General features: G+C 40.5%; 1 protein-coding gene across 1 annotated transcript in view; it reads left to right on the top strand.

The window, feature by feature from the left end:
• Positions 1 to 21,072, top strand: part of ZNF804A (zinc finger protein 804A) — a 247,070-nt gene that overhangs the window by 188,744 nt on the left and 37,254 nt on the right. The window contains exon 2 of the mRNA XM_082261348.1: positions 8,387 to 8,530. Coding sequence (XP_082117474.1) covers positions 8,387 to 8,530 — 144 coding nt within the window. The remainder of the gene's footprint in view (positions 1 to 8,386; positions 8,531 to 21,072) is intronic.

Genomic DNA, 21,072 nt, shown 5'->3' with positions numbered 1-21,072 from the left:
AGTCATTGGTGACTTTTCATCTGCAAATGTTAGTTATCTTGTCATGCTATCTCTCTGGCATCAAAAGTCCAAGTCCCTGTTGCAGAACAAGAAGGTAGATAAGAGTGTAAAAATTTATTCTGACTTTCCTGATATTTATACTTGGTTCAGGTCTGTGGAATTACTGAAGCCAGAGGGTCAGCATTACAACAATCTGACTACTATTTTAAGAAGAAAATACGAATATAACAGAGAGCTATGAGAGTGCCATCATCTCAGTTAAATATTCACAAGCATACCCTCCACTAGAAGGGGACTTTAGTTGTCACAGCAGACAATGCAAACTCAAGAAACAATGTAAATAAAACAAATTGCTTTATATTTGCTCTATGAATGATAGATATTGTGGGAGATTAGCTCAGTGGCGGGTATGGATGACCCCTTGAGGGGGTTTGTTACACAGGGAGATAGCCGAGAAGTGGTTGCAAACAGTTTGGTTTATTCGTGCAATTTTCTTCACACAAGTGCAAGCTTCAAAAACATCAAAATAAAAATTAAACACAAAATAAAATCATTGCCACTGTGGGCGGCTACCTTCTCACATACAGGAACCTACCTACGGAGGTCTGTCTCCAACCTACTGTTGGGCAAACTTTGCTGATCCTACAGCAGACACTCAATAGTCCATGTTTTGTCTCTTCTCACAGCACATATTCATTGGACTTTCCTTTCACATAGAAAACATCCCTTTGTTTGTCTCTTCACACTCTTCACATAGCAACCATTCCTTTGCTTGTCTCTTCACATAGCAAACAGTGCATTTATTTCTTTCCACATAGAAATAGTCCAAGACCTCACCTTGAGTAGTCTTCAGTCTGAATTAATTTCCCCTTCACACAGGAAATGTCCATTGGTTTCTTTTCACATAGAAACGATCCAAGACCTCACCTTGAGTAGTCTTCACACTTGTTACCCTCCTCAGCGCACATCGCTTCAGGAGGTCTTCCCCATGCTCACACAGCTTTCAGGGGGCACACATCTGACTGTCCTCCTCTCCCCATGCCCACACAGCGTCAGGAGGCAGCAATCCTTCTCCCATGCTCACTCAGCGTTGGGAGGCACACATCTGACTGTCTTCCTCTACCTACACGGCGTCAGGAGGCAGCAATCCTTAGACTTCCTTTGGACAAATTATAGAGGCCTTCATTTCCTCGTTCCGAACAGCTGAAGGCCTTTCAACTTCCTTAAGCCAGTTCTGGCTACCTTTGCAGCCGACACCCTATAGTAATTGGTGAATTTTCTAAACCAGGTGGAAATGTATCTCCTGTCTGTGACTACATCCACAGATTTACCTGACTTCCCGTCACAATATGTAATAAAGCAATATTTTTTCTTTAGATTTTTAAAAGCTCAGAGACGACAGCCCTTATTTTGCTTTACAGCCCAATTCCAGGTTTCATGCTGGCCTCCTCCTAAGTCTCCCCACCCTCACCTGAGTCCCCCCTTTCTCCCTTAAATTGTATTTAAAGCGGAGTTCCGGCCACAGAATCTTTTTTTTTTTTTTTATGTCCCCCAAACAGTGACCCTCCAACCTCTATATATCCGCTAATCCTGTTTTATACAGTGGAATAATATTTTTGCAGGCATAAAATCTTACTTTTTAAAATTTCTGCAGAGCGCCGCCATCTTTGTGCTGGTTCGCCGAGTCCGCTGTGGGGAAATGTGTGCCCTGCTTCCTGGTTGTAGTGGGCGGAGGCCGGTGAATCCAGCGCGAAATCTCGCGCATGCCCAGTACTATGCGATCGGCATAGTATAGGGATGCCTATCATCACGTTATTTCCTGTTTGGAAATAACGTGATGAGAGGAGCGGCCGGCCGCCTACGTCACTGCCAATTGCATCCTGGGAGCGACGAGTAAGAGCTCTCAGGACGCATTGCGGGACAGGAAGTGACGGCGCGGGCCACGGCCGAGGAAGGAGGAAGTGGATTGAAAGGTGAGTATATTATCCTCTGTAAAAAGGTAAGTAAAAAAAAAAAACCCCGGGAATATCCAATTCTAGCTCATGGAAGGATAAGGAAGCGGATGCCATAAAATGTAAAGGCATGATTTTCTGCCCGGATCTCCTCTTTAATTATTTAATGCCTTTTCTTTAATCTACTTATCTTTTTACGTCTGATGCCCAGTCTTGTGACATGCTGGGTCTTCTTTTTCTTCTTATCCTGATCTTCTCTGGTGGCAGTTGTTCCTCAGAGATCCAGACATGGTGTTGGTGTGGTAATGAACTATTTACTAGCTTTTTTTTTTTAGTGCAATGAGCAAGATAACATTGATTAATGGACAAATTTGGTGATTTCAACAGTTTCTGCTTTTCCATTAAACAAGAGTGCCTTCAAATTCTGAAATGATCAGATGTTTCTGTAGCAAAACTTTTTTCTCCTGTAATTTCCTGAAAACTTCCTTTTGTTATAAATGCTATATCCATCATGCCACGTCAGTGTCAAATCGTCAAACTCAAACCGTTCAGCAGCCCTTATGCTTTCCATTCTCATAATTAGATTATTATGCAGTAAGCATAGATTGATAGCTTTGGCTGTGCTATGTGTAAAGCATAACTAATCTGGCTGCATAACAAATGTAATTACCTTATGGGAAAATGTTGCCAGTGTTTAATCAGAAATTTTGGAACTTGGCTCAAAAACACCCTTTACGATAAGGTAAAAGGAGCCAACAATTTATTCTGTGCATTGGATTATTGGGGTGACCAAGAATACTGCTAATAAATGTGTTTTGGGCTTGTAGACATTCAATCATATTGAAAATAATATATGACAGCGCTACCAGGAAAGTAATAAATAATTCAAAGTGATCCTCAAATAGTGATCAATATAAAGCGCACTTAATGATAAATATGACAATAAAAATTAATATATATCACAATGTAAAGTGCAAAATGCTTCATGCTAAAATATGACCATAAAATTAATATATATCACAATATAGAGTGCAATAAACAGGATAATAAGTGTTAAAGTGATTCAGTGCAAAGTAAAGTTCAGTCCAAAATTATAAGTCCATTAGTGCATTCAAATGCGGTGCTGGACAAAAGGTGCTTAAGTTGCTCCACACTGTGGTGAAAAGTGCTCCAAACGGCCCCTTTGTTATAGGTAATCAAGCCTTAACAACCATGGACTCTCCAACACAGCCCTGTGGATGGATGGATCTGTATGTCACCAAACGAGCCTCCAACCTTTACTAATGATCCCCCTCAATAGTATTTTCAAAAGGAAGGGAAGAAGCCAAACATAGTGAAGCCCGTAGCAACTTTTATTAAATGTAATAAGTAAAAAGCTACTCACAAGCGTAAATAGGATAGACAGCGTTATAAGAACCACATGAAACATAGCATGCGTCCACTTCCGGGATCGCTAGCCGGCTTGCGTTCCACGAGATGGAGGAAGTGACGCTGTGTGGTATGCCGTCAACAGGAAATGCGTCGTTTTTTACCTAAGTGGGCAGCAGCTTCAGGTAGCACTTTTCTATACAATATAATTTTAGCGCGGGTTTTAAGTTCACGTTTTACATTCAATCATATTGTTGTTTAAAGCTGAGCTTCAGACAGGCATAAAAGTTTAGCATTTAATACCATTTATGTATTAATTAAATAGTCAATAAATGTATTTTTAAATACAGCTTGTAAAAGTACTTTCGTTCCTGTTTATATTTGCTTCCTAAATCCTCTTGTAAGTGATCCCTGGAAGAAGCTGCGTCGGCACGCAGCGTAACGCGTAGGATAGCCAACCGGAAGTGACGTATCGGCAACCTATTGACCCATGTCGGTGTTTGTTATGCAATGAAAAAGACGGAAACAATGTGAGTGTGATTCTATATTTATTCTAATAAAGTACTGGCTATACTTCACCATATTGGCCCATTTATTTCGGAGACTTAAAGGTTCCTTACACATCTCCTGGCATACCGATCCATAAAAGGAGGAAGTTCGGTTACCAACAGCTGTACCTATACGCCATAGAGGAGGAAGGAGCACAACTCTGAGGCATATAATATAAGGTGTATTAAAAAAGGAATGGAGGTGAGCGCTTAGGACACCTAGTGGTCACTGCACGGAAGATCACCTGCATGCAATTTTGGAAAGAAGATTTGTTTGATCACATTTTATTTAATTTATTTAATTTATTTTAAGGACACTCTGGCACTTTAATATTTATATCACTCAATTGTATATTTATTGTGGATTCAAGAGCACTATAATTTATTATTTATGATTTTATGAGTTTATCACCTACTAGAAAGCATTAACACTTTGGCACTTTAATATTTATACCACCCGACTGTGTATTTATTGTGGATTTAAAAGCACTATATTTTATTATTCATAATTTTATCAGTGTATCACCCATTAGAGATTATTTGTGTATTGAAGAGCAGTTTAATTATTTATTATTATTGATTATTTTTATTAATTTTATTAATGATGTTGTGATGCACGTATGGATATTAGTGACACATCATATATAGAAGCACTTAGGTACCTTCATACAGTAATTTTCATATGATTTATATAATTTTCACCAAGCACCTTTAAAGCGCGGTACTCCTCTGCTGCATCTTAATTTAGCAGACTGGGGTAAATTGTTGCCCAAACTCACTTGACAAGTAATTCCACTTTCCTTGGGAAATAAAATAGGAAATAAAGAAAAAATAATATAGAGTATACAATTGCCACACAAATTACTTTTCCTTTTCAATCTGCCGCCACCGTAATTTTCTGAAACATTCCTAATAAAAAAAAAAAAAATGAAAAAATCAAATTTTTTCATCAATTTAGGCCAATATGTATTCTGCTACATATTTTTGGTAAAAAAAAAATCCCAATAAGTGTATATTGATTGGTTTGTGCAAAAGTTATCACGTCTACAAACTAGGGGAAAGATTTATGTCATTTTTATTTGTTTATTTATTTTTTTACTAGTAATGGTGGTGATCAGCAATTTTTAGCGGAACTGCGACATTGCGGCGGGCAGATCAGACACCTAACTGAAAACTTTTGAGGGGACCAGTGACATTACTACAGTAATCAGTGCTAAAAATATGCACTGTTACTGTACTAATGACACTGACAGGGAAGGGGGTTAATACAAGGGGTGATCAAAGGGTTACATGTGAGCCTAGGGGATGCTTTATAACTGTGTGGGGGATTTACTCACTGGATGAGCACAGAGACCTGTGTTCCTAAATAGCAGGAACACAAGATCCCTGTGTTCATCATTGACAGAACAGCAGTCTGCCTTCTTTACATCGGCAAACCGCCTTTCTGTCTCCATGGGGAGCGATCATGGGTGATTGGCGGACATTGCGTCCGCCGGACCCGCTGAATGGCTCCCTCTCTAGCCAATCGGCGCATGCGTACCCCCACTATCTGCTACACAAAGCAACGTATAGGTATGTTGTTTCGCGTAACAGAGCCGACATGCCGCAGTAAAACTATGGCGGCTGGTCGGCAAGTGGTTAAAGTAGAACTTTAGATAAAACTTATTTTTTTTTCATTTTGGATATAGTAAGGGAGGGTTAGATAACCCCTGTGAGGTTTTCTTTCCCCATATGTGTCTTATTGGAGAGATTTGCCTTCACTTCCTGTCCCATAGCCACACAGGAAGTGAGAGAAAATCCCTGCAAATTAAAGAAATTCTCTGAGGACACCCAGGTAACCAGAACTAGTGTCCCCATTGGAAAATGTCCCCGCTATTACTTTGCTGAAGACAACCCAAAATGCGGGATTATATTTTACTTTCACTTTCTATGATAATGTTAATCAGGACCGAGTGAATCTCCTTAACGGGGGCACAGACAGCAATAAAAACTGATAAGCATTCCAATCTTTCTCCACTCTATTTAAAACTAAAAAAAAAAAGTGTGGCCTTTATATACTTTAACTGCTGTTCGACAGGTTTCCTTGGTCCCCAGTTATGCGGGTAAAACAGTTTACATATATCAGTATTTAAATAGTGCATTTTGTTATTATGCTGAGGATCAGCTATAACAACTTATTTTAATCTGGTCATACAATTTTTTTAATAAATTGATTTACTTAAGCAAATTTGTTTGATATTGGTTTTCCAGTGCATTGTAATATAATATCAACTGATAGAGGCAAGCATAATCTTTTGGATAGTGCATGGGGTTTTTTTTTGCTTTTTGGATGGTGCTATGTAACTATTTTAATGTGTAATGTATTAAACCATTAGTATAACAGATTTAGTTATTTCTTCATAAACACCATTTCCGTTTAGATTTTCAATGCAGGTTTTACTTGTTTGGAGGCCATCATAATGTAACTGCTTTTAACTAACGCCCTGTGAACACTGAGCAACACAGGGCGACGCTGCAGAGTTTTGTTTTTTTTCTTCGTGATTTTGTGGTGCGTTTTTAGGGTAGCATCGCTCATTTTGAATGGGCCTCCCTCTGCTCCAAAAATGCGCCAAAGAAGCTCACGTACCAAATTTTGGCACTTAGTCTGGTGTGTCGTTTTTTTTTTTCTTTGATTTTTGTGTGTTTTGTCGCATGACAATCGCATCAAAATTCCACTGCATTTGGAATTCCATTAAGAAATATTAACACAGCAGCTGCATCCCATGTTTTACTGCGATTTTGCCTGTGATTCCAAACAACGCTCAGGTGGGAATGGAGCCTTAGCTCTGACAGTTTGATACCTCAAGATTTCACTAAGTGAAAGACAGCAGGGATGTTTGGGAGCATCCCCAAATATGGAGTTCACAGATCACTGCATGATTGATCATAATGACCGTACACACTTGCATTTTATTATCCATTCGATATTGCGAGTCAACCAAAACATTCAAATTAACTAACAATCTAACAGCCATAACTTCCCATTGGATCAAACCAGATTCAATCAGTAACGATGGGGGTTTGATTGAGTTGATCGGCCAGGGAGGAAAATATTGATAGTTTTGCATCGATTAGCAGCACTGAGAACCTTTTTTCATGAATACGATCATATTTCAATCAATCAGACTATGAGATTACATGGTGAAAACAGAGATGTGATCAAAAAGGTAAGATCTAATCTAAACCTATCGATCAAAATCCACTTCCCTGTGTATCAATTGAATGGGTAAGAGATTGATCAGAAAACAAATCGATAATTTATCAAAGCATGTATAGCCACCATATAAGGGACTGGGGTAGACTGCTGCATTGCGTCTACAGCGGGATGAAAAACTAAAGCTCTAAGCAGGCAGTTTTTGAATCTGACATTTTAATGTTAACTACCTTCAATCAGTGCTTGTATAATTGAAGCAGAGACATTAGACAGTAAAATTATTTGGAATGAAGGACAGATGCAATTGGTACTATTATATACATTCTGTAGAGCACTGCACACTACAGTATGTGCTGTTTAAATATAAATCAAAGAGTTGGAAAAGGGTCTATTAGTTAAGAAATATGATATAATTACAGTGAAGCCTCCTCTGATATTAACTGGCAAATAAAAAATGTTTGGAAAAATGGACTACTAGAATACTGTAACTGTATCTGTTCCCAAAGTGGAACTCCAGACAGTTTGAATAAAGTAAGATGTAAATCCTTGTGTTCCTATTGGATACATTTCTTCTCAATTGCGGCTCGAGTAACTGCACAAGTAAAGCCCGGTACACACGTACCGATTGTCGGCTGAACGATCGGCCGTCTTTTGTCCAGTGCTGTCGTGTTGGTTGAAAAGTGCTCAAGACTGCACACGAATTTTGTCGGCCAACAACAACCAACTTTGGAAGTGATGTCATGTGATGGTTAACTTTCCGTGTGTTTTTTCTTCTCTGAGCATGCCCAGTCTTGCTCATCTGGCTTTTGTCGGCCGAAACCTGTACTGACTGACGAACAATCGGCCGTTCTGGTGTGGGCCAACAAAAATTTTATAGCATGCAGACCAAATTTTGTTTGGCCGAAAAGTCGCAATCGGTTGTCGGAAGCATCATACTAACAAGCCGACAATCGGCCGATCGGACGTTGGCCGAATATTTACGGCTGACAATCGGTACGTGTGTACGGGCCTTAAGGGTAAGCCTCTCCAGGGGAGATACGGGCAACAGTAAGTCTTGTGGAAAGGTGGAACCTCCATCATTTTTATTGCTGTTGGTGACCCTTTGTGAAAGTTTACTTCCTTGTGGTCACTGTAACAGTAAGACAGGGCAATGTTCAACAGGGACATAGACAACAAAGAACATCTTGCAGAGGATCTAATCCCTTCCATTCTCTTTCTAAACAACAACAAAAAAAAATACACTTTATTGTCCTAAGATTGTTCAGTGACTGGATTACTCATAACATTTTACCAATTTAACATAATTGTTTGATCATGTTTTTAAGGACTTGGCTGAGAAAGAAAACACGCGAGAAAATGCTCTTGAAGCGCTGAAGGCAAATTTCTATTGTGAGCTGTGTGACAAGCAATATTACAAGCACCAGGAATTTGATAACCACATTAATTCCTATGATCATGCACACAAACAGGTGAGCAAACTCCTTTACCAAGTTCTACAGGTATGAATTTGACATAAGTTCCAATTTTTTTTTGTCACAGAACTGCAAGCCAGAAATAAGATGGTGTCGCTGATTTAGCGTGATTAGATTGTATAATAAATGTAACTCGTTAATGTGTTTTTGAAGGTGCCTTCTCTGGGGATTTTATCTTTTTCCTTGCTTCCCCCATTTGTGAGTCACTGACCAACAACAAGTATCCGATTGTCCTAACAATTGATATACACATGTGAAGTATGCATGATATACACATGTTATGTATGTCTAATATACACATGCTTGTTCCAGGTCAGTGACTTACCAAGTGGGGAGGAATGGATCAAGATGACAGTCATGCAGCATGTACCTTCAATTACCAAATAATTTACCAAAGACTGCTGCCATGTTTTTTTGTTTTCCTGTGGAGTTCCTTTTACCTTAATGAGTCTTATTTACAAAAGCTAGAGCAAAAAAAAAAACTGGAGCAAAGCAGGCAGGTGCCCAAACAGAGACCTACTTTTGAAGGATAGGTAGGCATAGCTTTAGCGACAGGTTTCTGATCAGTAGGGATAGTTTAAGAATGCTCCTGGACATCTTCAGGTAGGGACAGAGATCTACTTGTGAGGGATAGGTAGGCATAGCATTAGCAACAGGTTTCTGTTGAGTAGGAATAGTTTAGGAATTGGCCTGGCATATTGGAACAGGACTCTAAGAGAATTTCCAGTGTTCTAGTCTGTAATTTTGCCCACTGCACTTGCTGGGACAGCACAAAGGTAAGTCCCCTCTGTGAAGCCTAATGGCTACACTGCCTAAGAAAACACACCTTGAACAACCTCTTGTATGTAAACCTTGCATTCTTGAACTGCCTTGTGACTGATGTGTATGCCTTAACATACAGAGGTCAACAATGTAGAAAAAAAGAGTGCATTGTTGTAACTGTCTATTAATCATTATATAAAGCCTCTTAAAGAATGAGTTGTGTCACCAGTTGCCCTAAAGCCTAGTACACTCTGCTCAGGTCAGAGCTGCTGTACTAACAATCTGATGTTAGTACATCGATCTACCTAGCTGCTCTATTGTATTCTGACAGGGGGATGATCAGTGCTCTCATCCAGCTGATTTCTGCAGGGAAACCCCACACTTTTTTTTTTTATTTTTGTGTAGGGTCCTTCAATGGAATATGAAACTTGTGGGAGACCCACCATGCTTTTTTTGTTGTGTTGGTGTCCCCCTATAACATGTATAGAACACCTTCATCTAGTATTTAGGGTCTGGTATGGAGTAATGGAATCCATGGTTGTATTGCTTACAAACAGAACAAAGTTGTCATTTTTCCAGCAATTTAATGCACTTTTTTCTTTGTAAATGACGGTGTTGCTGTAGAAGGTTATATACAATGCACAGAGCCACCACTAAACAGGCAGTGTCAGTGCACCCACTAGACATGTTATTTATCAAAGTTTTTTGTTTTTAATGTTTCACTTTAAACATTACTAAAATCACTGCTTCCCATCAAATTTATATTGTTTTTTAAATTATTTTGCTTTGATACATGTCCCACAGGACAATGCTCAGACCCCATGTCATTTGTTTGACAATCCCTAGGCTTTTATCTTGCAAAATGGCCAGAACTGATTTTTAACATTTGGATCCTATTGACCCCAATGGGGTTCGGATTCGGCACCAGAACTTTACCCATGTTCATCAAACCCTGCTTGAACCAAACCCAGGTGTGTTTGGCTCATCACTAATCACTAGAACTTGTGTCCCCATTGGATGATTTCCCTTCTAATCCTGTGCTGGTGATAACCCCAAATTTCAGATTTTCCTTGCCTTTAGGTATATTTTAATATGAGTGTGCAGTGCTAAGCTGCAGTTTTTAAAGTAAGAAAAATATTTCTTATATTGAAAAAAAGGAGAGACAAAATCTTGCCCCAGTACAAAACATTAGCAGTTCATAGATTGTGCATTTTTCTTTCCTTCCACCCATGGAAAGTTGTTTGATTCCCCCATCAACATCTCTCCCCGAGCTCTATTGTGTTTTGCCATCAGGGAGCCTTCCCTGCATGTGGAACACAATGATTAGTGTTGCCATCCATAGCTGCTAGCAGTAATCTGTTAGGAAAAATAGATTGACTTGTGTAAAACCAGGGAGCCCATAAAAAAATTTGCAATTTGGCCGGTCCCTGCTGATCTAGCTGAATTTTGATCCATGTATGGCTGGCTTTAAAGGCACAGAGAACTTCAGCTTTGAGGAAAGATTAGCTGGACTAAATGTATTCTGCTTTTAGAGGAGGTAATTCAGTGGTAATTGATCACTTTGAATAAATACATAAATGGTCCATATAGTGATCTTGGTTCAGTGTTATTCACCTAAAGACCATTGCAGAGGACAGGGAGGCACTCTCTGCATCTGATGGTAAAGAGGTTTCATTTCTGTATAAAGAAAAGGCTTCTTCACAGTGAAATGTGGAATAGAATATCCTAGGAACTAGTTCTAGCCAACTTAGTTAACTGAGTAATAAAAAGTTAAATACAACTCTAATTGTACAGAATATAACTTTATATTAACATTTATAAATAATAACAGTAGTGATTGTTGATCCAGGGATTATCTAATTGTCTTAAGGGATCAGTAAGGATTTATATCCCCGTTTAGTGGAAAATAAGACTATACTTTGTACAGGTTTAAGTGCCTTCATTGGGATCAAATGTGGGTATAGGGTTTGGTTTATGGATGTTTTTTGTATTGGTTACCTGATGGACTTTTGTCTTTTTATAATCTAACTTTGATACTATATTGGGAATTTATTCATGCAGAATTACTGAAAATGTATCAGAAAGTCCACTTTTAGTAGTAGCTTTGTCTTATTTTCAATTTTTATAGTAAAACTTAAAATAGAAGAGTTTTAAGAAGGGACTTGTGACCAGGGCTGCACGAGGACTATTTTTAAAAAATAACAAACATGTTATACTTACCTGCTCTGTGCAGTTGGTTTTGCACAGAGTGCCCCCCCTCCTATTGAGTGCCCCCACAGCAAGCAACTTGCTATGGAAGTACCCGAGGCAAGTCCCAGCTTCCAGTGTCCATTCAGGCACAGAGCCACGACCCACCCCCTCCCTCTCCTGATTGGCTGAATGATTTTGATTGACAGCGGGAGCTAAGCGCGTCACGTTGCTGTCTCAGCCAATGAGGAGGGAAGATAGATAGATGTATGTAGCGCTTAATCAAAATTTAAAAAAGTCCATAGACAGTCCATACAGGAAAGAATATCCAGAGATCCCTGTGGAGGAGTAAAACCACCAATAGGGCCGCTCCTTATTGATTGACACCTGGACGCACATGCGCAGCGGAGGACGACTGCGGCCATCTTGTTGGTTAGATCCGGAACCACGCTGATTGGAGTTTGTATGCTCATAACACCCTGCTACAATGTGAGTTGTTTTCCTATTATTTTAATAAACGATTGAAGCTTACATACTACACCATGAGGGGTATTATTTTTCTTTTATGAGCGGTTTCCGATGTGATATCTGACCTTTATCCATGAGACCTCCATTTGAGAAGTGGATTGGGATGGCGACCCTATGATTGTGACATGCAGTTTGCCATGGCTATAGCTTGAATGCCTGTCTATCATATCCGTCTGGTAAGCATGTTTTGGCACTTTACTTGGTGGCGGATCTGCTTCACCCTCCTATTCAGTGTTGGTTGCTGTGTGGTTTTACTCCTCCACGGGGATCTCTGGATATTCTTTCCTGTATGGACTGTCTATGGACTTTTTTACATTTTGATTAAGCGCTACATACATCTATCTATTTGCTTACATATTATCAGTATATGACCAGTGTAGCTGCTATTTGATGTTATTTATTTATATGGTTGGAACTTGATAATACTTAGCGCAGCAATCTATATACAATTCTACTAATGAGGCGGGAAGTCCCAGGCAGCTTAGACACTCCTGCAACATCGTTGGAAAAAGAGGGGCTCAGGTAAACTTTAGGGGGGCAGAGGGGGGCTGCTGCACACAGAATTTTTTTTTTCATCTGAATGCATAAAATTTAATAACATAAAAAAAAAACCTTCTGCCTTTACAATCTCTTTAAAGTATAACTAAATGCAAAACTTATTTTTTAAGTTTGAAAAGAGTGGAGAGGGATTGGAATGCTTGTCAGTTTTTTTGTTGTCTGTGTCCCTGTTAGGGACATGCATCCTCTCTTTTTGTCCAGGTTAACCATTATCATTGAAAGTGAAAGTAAAAGAAAAATCCAAACTTTGGATTGTCCCCAGAAAAGTAATAGTGGGGAAATCTTCCAATGGGGACACTAGTTCTGGTGACCTGGGAGTCCCCAAGGAATTCCCCTAATTTGCAGGAATTTCCTCTCTGTTCCTGTTTGGTATTGGACAGGAAGAGAAGGAAAATCTCTGTAATCTGACACACATGGCAGAAAAAAAAAAATGAGACAGGGTTTTACCCCTCCCTTGCTCTATCCAAAAATAAAAAATAAAGGTTTTGCGCAGAGTCCTACTTTAAGACTTCCATTCTAGTTTAGTCATGCAAACATAAACTTTACAAAGATGTTTGAAGTACAGTTATCTTATGCTTCAGTATATTTAACTGTCCTGCTTATTGAAAATCCATGAGCTGATTGCGCTACTGTTTAAAATGATTTTACTTCACATATAAAAAAAAAAAAAAAAAAGATGACAGTTTTTATAGGAGTTGTTGGACTCAGCAAAAATCCAGAGCAGTTACGGTTTTTATTTGCCATTGCATTAGCATTACCAGTGTAGTCCGTGACAGAGGAGAACTGAAAGCTTAGATTTATACTGGAATGCACTTACTCTTGGCAAAGTAAACCTGCATACTGCTAATAGAATCAGTGAGCCAAGGTGTGGATGTCAAATGCTCAGGGCTGCTTCCAAAGTAATGAGTAGCACTGATCAGAGCCTTGTGGAGCAGCTCATTGGAACAAGTTCAATGTAGGCATGTGTTCCCCTAATAGACAGCATCCCAGGGGTGCACAATCTTTCCTTAAATTGAACTAAATAAACTGTAACCTGCTCTCCATTCCCCCAAACTGCTGTGGTAGAACTGTAATGATGTCCTGAAAGATATTAGACTTGCTCCCTTGTATATTAAATGGACTTGGGCTGTAATACACAAGTGAAATAAGTGTTTATAGTGATACCCATTAAATTAAAGTAAAAAAAGTAATTTCAGTTTTATGTTACAGAACATCACATTCCAATGCACACCAAAGTGAACCTTAATCAGGGCTCCTAATCTGCATTCTTGTTTGAGATGAGTGACTAAAGGTATTAAAGCAAGAGGGTCAGTGTGACAACCAAGCAATAGCAAGCATAGCATTTTTATGTTTATCTCCTGATTTCCTTTAAAGCTGAACTCCATAAAAAATGAATTATTTTGAATAATATTTTTAATAATAATTTAATCTTAGGGAGCTTTGTATATTTCTTCCAGATCTGTGCATCAATCCATTGTTGTTATTACTGTCTGTGTTCCTGTTAGAGAGGTGTACACTCCGTTTGGTTTGGTAACCACTGTTATGTGGAAAAAAATCCAAAAGTCTGAGTTGTCAACAAAACAGGAAAAAAAATCTTCCTCTAAGAGGGGATTTACTTTAATTTGGAGATATTTCCTCCCATTTTGTATGTTAAAGACGGAAAGTGAAGAAAAAGTCTGCTTAATGAGAAACTTATTAAAAAAATTACCCAGCAAACTTACCAGCTAGCCTGCAAAAAGAAACAATTGGCCTTTTCTAACAATTCACAATAAAAACAGACGGTTTAGTTTCACACATTTGCAGATATATGTAGAAGCCACAGTGCTTACATTAAGTATCCTCTATATACTGCGGTCCTAACTCTAAATTCTTGAGAGTCTCCAAGTTGGAGCATATATAGCAGTGGATAAATTAAAGAGGAACTCCAACCTCCTGTGAAACAAAAATAAAGTCAGCAGCTACAAAAACTGTAGCTGCTGACTTTTAAAAAACAGCCACTCACCTGTCCCACCATCCAGGGGTATGCTTGGCCAGCCGGTTTCACCTGCTGTTTTCTTAGAGCTTAACCACTTAAGCCCCGGAGGATTTGGCTGCTAAAAGACCAGGGGGTATTTTGCGATTCGGCACTGCGTGACTTTAACGGACAATTGCGCGGTCGTGTAACGCTGTACCTAAACGAATTTGACGTCCTTTTTTTCCCCACAAACAGAGCTTTCTTTTGGTGGTATTTGATCACCTGTGCGATTTTTTGATCACGCGCCATAAAGAAAAAAAGAGCTTCAATTTTGCAAAAATAACAATATTTTTCACATTTTTTTATATGAAATTCCCAAAAAAAAAAGTAAAAATCAAAATTTTTTAACATTTTCGGCCAATTTGTTTTATGCTACCTATGTTTGGTAAAAAAAAATCGCAAAAAGCGTATTTTGATTGGTTTGCGCAAAAGTTATCGCGTTTACTAACAAAGGGAAAGATTTTTGTCATTTTTGTTGTTTTTTTTTTTAACGTGTAATGGCGGCGATCTGCGATTTTTTTGCGGTACTGCGACATTGCGGCGGACAGATCGGACCCTTGACTGACATTTCTGACACTTTTGGGGTTACCAGTGACATTTCTACAGTAATCAGTGCTATATATATGCAATGTTACTGTAAAATTACACTGGCAGGGAAGGGGTTAACTTTATTTGAGAGGGAGGGGCTGTGTGTGTCCCTAGGGGCGTGATTCTAACTGTGATTGGCTGTGGCTTGAGGTGTAGTTACACTGATCAACGGTTCTACATAGTAGAACCGTATGATCAGTGTCTCTACACAGGGAGAACTGACAGGCAGCTTGTTTACACAAGCTGCCTGCCTTTCTCCGTCTCCCCCGCCGATCGCAGAGTGACCGGCGGACATCGGGTCCCCAGCTCCCCAGACCCTCCCCGGCTAGTGACGTACCGATACGTCACTCTGCCTGTGAGGGGCTGACCGCCGCAGTATATGTACTTGCGGCGGTCGGCAAGCGGTTAAATAACGTGTGCTCAGAATGGTCTTGAGTCGTAAATAGGATGCCCCAGGGCTCTGTTTTGGGATCAGTTCTGTTTAATTTAATCATCAATGATATAGAGGTTGGTATAAATAGCTCAATTTCAGTGTTTGTTGATGATACAAAAATAATTAGGGCAATAACTTAACAACAGAATTTAGAAACTTTACAAGAAGACCTGAATAAAATGGGGTGGGCAACTACACGGCAAATGAGGTTTATTGAAAAAATAAGGTTTGTTGAAAAATGTAAAGTAATGCACTTGGGGGCTTAAAATATGAACGCAAGTTACTCATTAGGGGGTCACCTTTGGGAGGATCCAGGATGGAGAAAGATCTGGGGGTCCTGGTAGAAGACAGGCTGAGCAATGTCAAGCCACAGCAAGCAAAGCAAGCAGAATATTAACATGCATTAAAAAAGGAAATTTACTCCAGAGATAAAACGATAATCCTAAAAAACACGTGTGAGGGGAAACTCTGCGCTTAGGTGTAAATATAGCTAAAAATACAGCAGCTAACACCAAGGGTATTGATACTAACCCTAAAAGTAAATGGTGATAAATCTGTGCAGCGCTATAAATAAACAATTGCAAACATTGTATAAACATTAATAAGTGCAAACATCAGTTAAATGAAAAGTGTAAATCAGTCACCATCAAAGCATATAACGTGAAAAAGTCCACAAAATACAAAAATTCCCCTAAAAATGTGTATAAACTGTCCACCACAAAGAGTGCATATATCAGTAATTGTTCTGGAGCTGAGAGTATTAAATCCAGATGATCACCTCACTACCTGAGAAAGCAAGAAGCGCTTCTCCAGAACACCACAGTGCATGTAGATCCACCTTACCAGATAATATGACCACCAATAAAGGATGATGAAACATGCTTTTAATATCGTCAGCGCCGGGATCTCTCTGGATCTCTGATGGAACTCTCCCACACACCGCTTTCAAAAGATGTCCACAGAATTCATAGCTGGATAGAGAAAACTCATAGTGCACTAAATGGAATCCTCCATTTTTTTTAAATGGTTCAAAATACTTACAGTATTTACATATTTTAAAAAGCAGTAAATGAACAGTAAGGGCATGGTCACAACAAAAGCATTTGGCAGCATTTGCTTTGTTGCCCAACACAGTCCCAACACAGGGACACGGTAAAGAGTCAAATTTTCTAGGGTTTCACTTTGATCCAATGAGATTCATAGGTGTGCCCCGGGTTACAAGTTGGCATGCAAAATTGCATTCTGTCCTATTTTTATGCTGCTGCAGCATGTGGAAAGAGCACAGGAGTACATTAAAAAAACAAAAAGAATAAATAAATGCTCTGAAAAACATGTGGAGCAATTGATCCTCAAAGTTCAGAAGAGAAGTGAACTGGTTCATCTCTCTTCTTTCCATGCACCTGCTCTGTGTGTTCATTAGATATATGAGAGCTGACAGGCAGTCAGGTTACTGTAGGAATGGGAGCAGAATGAACTTCAAGAATTAATTATGCCACAGCACTTGTAGTTAGAGAGGTCTGCAAGTGCTTGATTTAAGCCTTTACTGCTTTTTAGGTTTCTGTGAGTACTTGAATGTAAATAGCCTGGCTAGGGTTGAGCGAACACCTAGATGTCCGTGTTCGACGGGTTCGGCCGAACTTTAAAAAAAAGTCCGGGTCCGTGTCCCGGACTTTTACCGAACTTTTCCCGGACACCGAACCCCATTGAAGTCAATGGGGACCCGAACTTTAAGGCACTAAAATGGCTCTAAAACACCAAAGGAAAGGGCTAGAGTGCTGCAAATGGCAGCAAAACGTAATTAAGAGCATGGCAAGTGCTCTGCAAACAAATGTGGATAGGGAAATAACTTAAAACAACAAAAAAAAACAGAAAAATAAAACAATGTTCTTCTTCATCTCTGAAGGACGAGGCCCATATGGAGTAGGAGGGAGGTTGAGGTGGTGGTGGATGTGGCGGTGACTAGACATATGCCGGTTTTCGGTAATTCGATATATCGCGGTATTGCATAGCCACGGTATTGTTATTGTGGCATTTTTAAAATACCGAGTTTCTCTGTCAAGTCTGCCTGACTTGTGAATTGATACATTTCAGTGAGCTGGATGACTCATTCACTCACTCAGCTAACACCTTTCAGCATTAAGTCTCCTAACTATAAACAAAAATGATTACATTTGTATCTTTTCCTTCCCTCTGCCAGGGAGAAAGGAAGTTTAACCTCTTAAAGACTGGATCTTTTTCTGACACTTGCTGCTTGCAAGTTAAAATCAGTTTTTTTTTTGCTAGAAAAGTACTTAGAACCCCCAAACATTTTATATATTTTTTTAGCAGAGACCCTACAGAATAAAATGGCGATTGTTGTAATATTTTATGTCACACTGTATTTGCGCAGCAGTCTTTCAAACGCAATGATTAGACTTTAATGAATAAAAAAAAAAAAAAAACGTAACAGTAAAGTTATCCCAATTTTTTTTTTTTTTTGTTACACAGAGAATCGTGAGAGAATCGTGATCTTTATTCCAAGCTAAAAAATCGTGATTCTCATTTTGGCCAGAATCGTGCAGCTCTAATAAATATATATATACACACACACACGCCTAGCAGCCCACATTACATTATTATATAGCCATCAAGCAGTGTCTGGCCTACCTGGTGATGACTGGTCCTGGCGCTCTGATCCGATGGCCTGGTCTTTAAAGGGGCAAATCCTTGCGATCCAGAAGTGGTTAAACCTGCAGGAGGACCGGTGTTTTTATCTATTAATGACTTTACTATTGCTTTAGGCCTGGTTCACATGTATGCGGGTTGGTGGTTCACATGTATGCGGGTTGGCGGTTCACATGTATGCGGGTTGGCGGCCCACATTTGCACAGGCATAGCAGCCCATTGATTTGAACGGGCTGCTATGCCCTCATTTTCCGCAGAAAAAAGGTGCATGCAGCATTTTTTTTAAATTCAGTGGCCTTGAAATCCATCCTGCTTTTGCACCATGCGACTAACCTGCAGTTCCTGCTCTGGCAAGCTTTCTGCATTTTTTGTATACGTGGGCACGGCATTTAAAAATAAACAGTTTGCGTGTGCAGCAACGGCAGGTAAGTCGCATGGTGCAAAAGAAGGATGGATTTCATGGCCACTGCATTTTTTTAAATTCTGCATGCACCTTTTTTCAGCTGAAAACGCAGGCATAGCAGCTCAAGCCCATTCACATCAATGGGCTGCTATGCCTGTGCAAATGTGGGCCCCCAACCCGCATACATGTGAACCAGGCCTAAAGCAATAGTAAAGTCATTAATAGATAAAAACACCGGTCCTCCTGCAGGTTTAACCAATTAATGACTTTACTATTGCTTTAGGCCTGGTTCACATGTATGCGGGTTGGGGGCCCACATTTGCACAGGCATAGCAGCCCATTGATGTGAATGGGCTTGAGCTGCTATGCCTGCGTTTTCAGCTGAAAAAAGGTGCATGCAGAATTTAAAAAAATGCAGTGGCCATGAAATCCATCCTTCTTTTGCACCATGCGACTTACCTGCCGTTGCTGCACACGCAAACTGTTTATTTTTAAATGCCGTGCCCACGTATACAAAAAATGCAGAAAGCTTGCCAGAGCAGGAACTGCAGGTTAGTCGCATGGTGCAAAAGCAGGATGGATTTCAAGGCCACTGAATTTTAAAAAAATGCTGCATGCACCTTTTTTCTGCGGAAAATGAGGGCATAGCAGCCCATTCAAATCAATGGGCTGCTATGCCTGTGCAAATGTGAACCACCAACCCGCATACATGTGAACCAGGCCTAAAGCAATAGTAAAGTAATTTATAAACAACACCTCCTTCAGGTTTAACCACTTCTTGACCACAAGGATTTGCCCTCTTAATGACCAGGCCATCGGATCGGAGCCGAGCGCCAGAACCAGTTATCACCAGTTAGGCCAGACACTGCTTGATGACCTATTTTAGGCCTGGTTCACAGAGTCTGTACTGACTGACTATATAATAATGTGCATAAGTGAACCAAAGCCCCTAAATTCAGCAATGAAATTGAAGTGAGGTGGAAATTTAATAATTTAAATTTAATAATAGAATACCGTGATAATACCGTATACCGTGGCAAAACCTTAATCAATTAATCGCAGCATGAAAATCTGATACCGTCACAAGCCTAGCGGTGACATAGGCGTGCGCACAGGGTGTGCTGGGTGTGCCTGGGCACACCCTAATCACCTAGGGCACATAGCATTGCCAGTGAGGAGATGGGAAAGATCTCCCTGGGACCTGCTCTGCTCTATTTCTCCTTGCCTACAGGTACATGGCCCCGATACATTACTCTCCCTGCTGGCAAACACATGCATGTGTATTTCAACTTTGGGGTGCACACCTTAATGCAATAGGCTGCGCACACCTATGGGCGGTGTAGGTGGAAGCGGCGGTGGAGGAGGACCAGGGCCGGATTAACAGCATCATGGGCTTGGTGCTGAGGATTTTGAAGGGCCTTAAGGGCCGTGCCTTGCCATGCACCCAGAGGAGGAAGGGTGCAGCCATGCATGCCTAATTCAACATGGGATGCTGTCTCTGAAGCCCATAAACACATCCATGCATCGCCAACTGTCCCTCCTTGTCCGGCCTTCACGCTGTGTAGGGAGGTTCTGAGGGTGCTGCCTGGGGAAGCGAGCATAGAAGCCAGACTTCTGTGTTTACAAGTGACAGAAGAGCGGTAACAGTGAATATGGCCAACCCGGGGCCTATATAAAAGGTAGGGGCCTGGAGCTGCAGCTCCAATAGCCCCTACATTAATCTGGCCCTGAGGAGGAGGACGAGGTAGCCAACACTGCTTCTTTTCAAAAATTTTAAATGAGGGTACACCCCAAAAGAGTGAGAAAGAGCAAAAATGGAACAATGGGTGGGTAAGGTCGGTATCCATTGCTATTCTGCATAAGGTACGGAAAAGTCCCGTGGGATCCATGCCTGGTTCATTTTAATGAACGTGAGCTTGTCCACATTGTCTCTGGACAGGCGGCTGCGCTTGTCTGTTATAACGCCCCCAGCCGTGCTAAATACCCGTTCAGATAATACACTGGCTGCAGGGCACGCCAGCACCTCCAAGGCGTAAAGGGCAAGCTCAAGCCATGTGCCCAATTTGGAGACCCAGAAGTTGAAGGGGGCAGACCCGTCATTCACTACATGTAGGCGTGTGCACACATACTGCTCCACCATGTTGGTAAAATGCTGCCTCCTGCTAAGACGTTCCATCTGAGCTGCTGGTGCTGCTGTTTGTTGTGGCGTGCTGACAAAGCTTTTCCACATTTCGGCCATGCTAACCCTGCCTTCTGAGGTGCTGGCGGTGCCCTGGTTGCGTTGGCGACCTCCTCCTCCTCCTCCTCTGCCTTGTGCTTCCACTGTGGCCCCGCTGTCAGATGGGAATGCCAGCAGCATGGCGTCTACCAGCGTGCGCTTGTACTCGCGCATCTTGCGATCG

The sequence above is a fragment of the Pelophylax lessonae genome (assembly GCF_965119305.1).
Source record: "Pelophylax lessonae genome assembly, chromosome: 6".
In the NCBI taxonomy this organism is placed as follows: Eukaryota; Metazoa; Chordata; class Amphibia; order Anura; family Ranidae; genus Pelophylax; species Pelophylax lessonae.
This window is presented reverse-complemented; position numbering and strand designations above follow the sequence as displayed.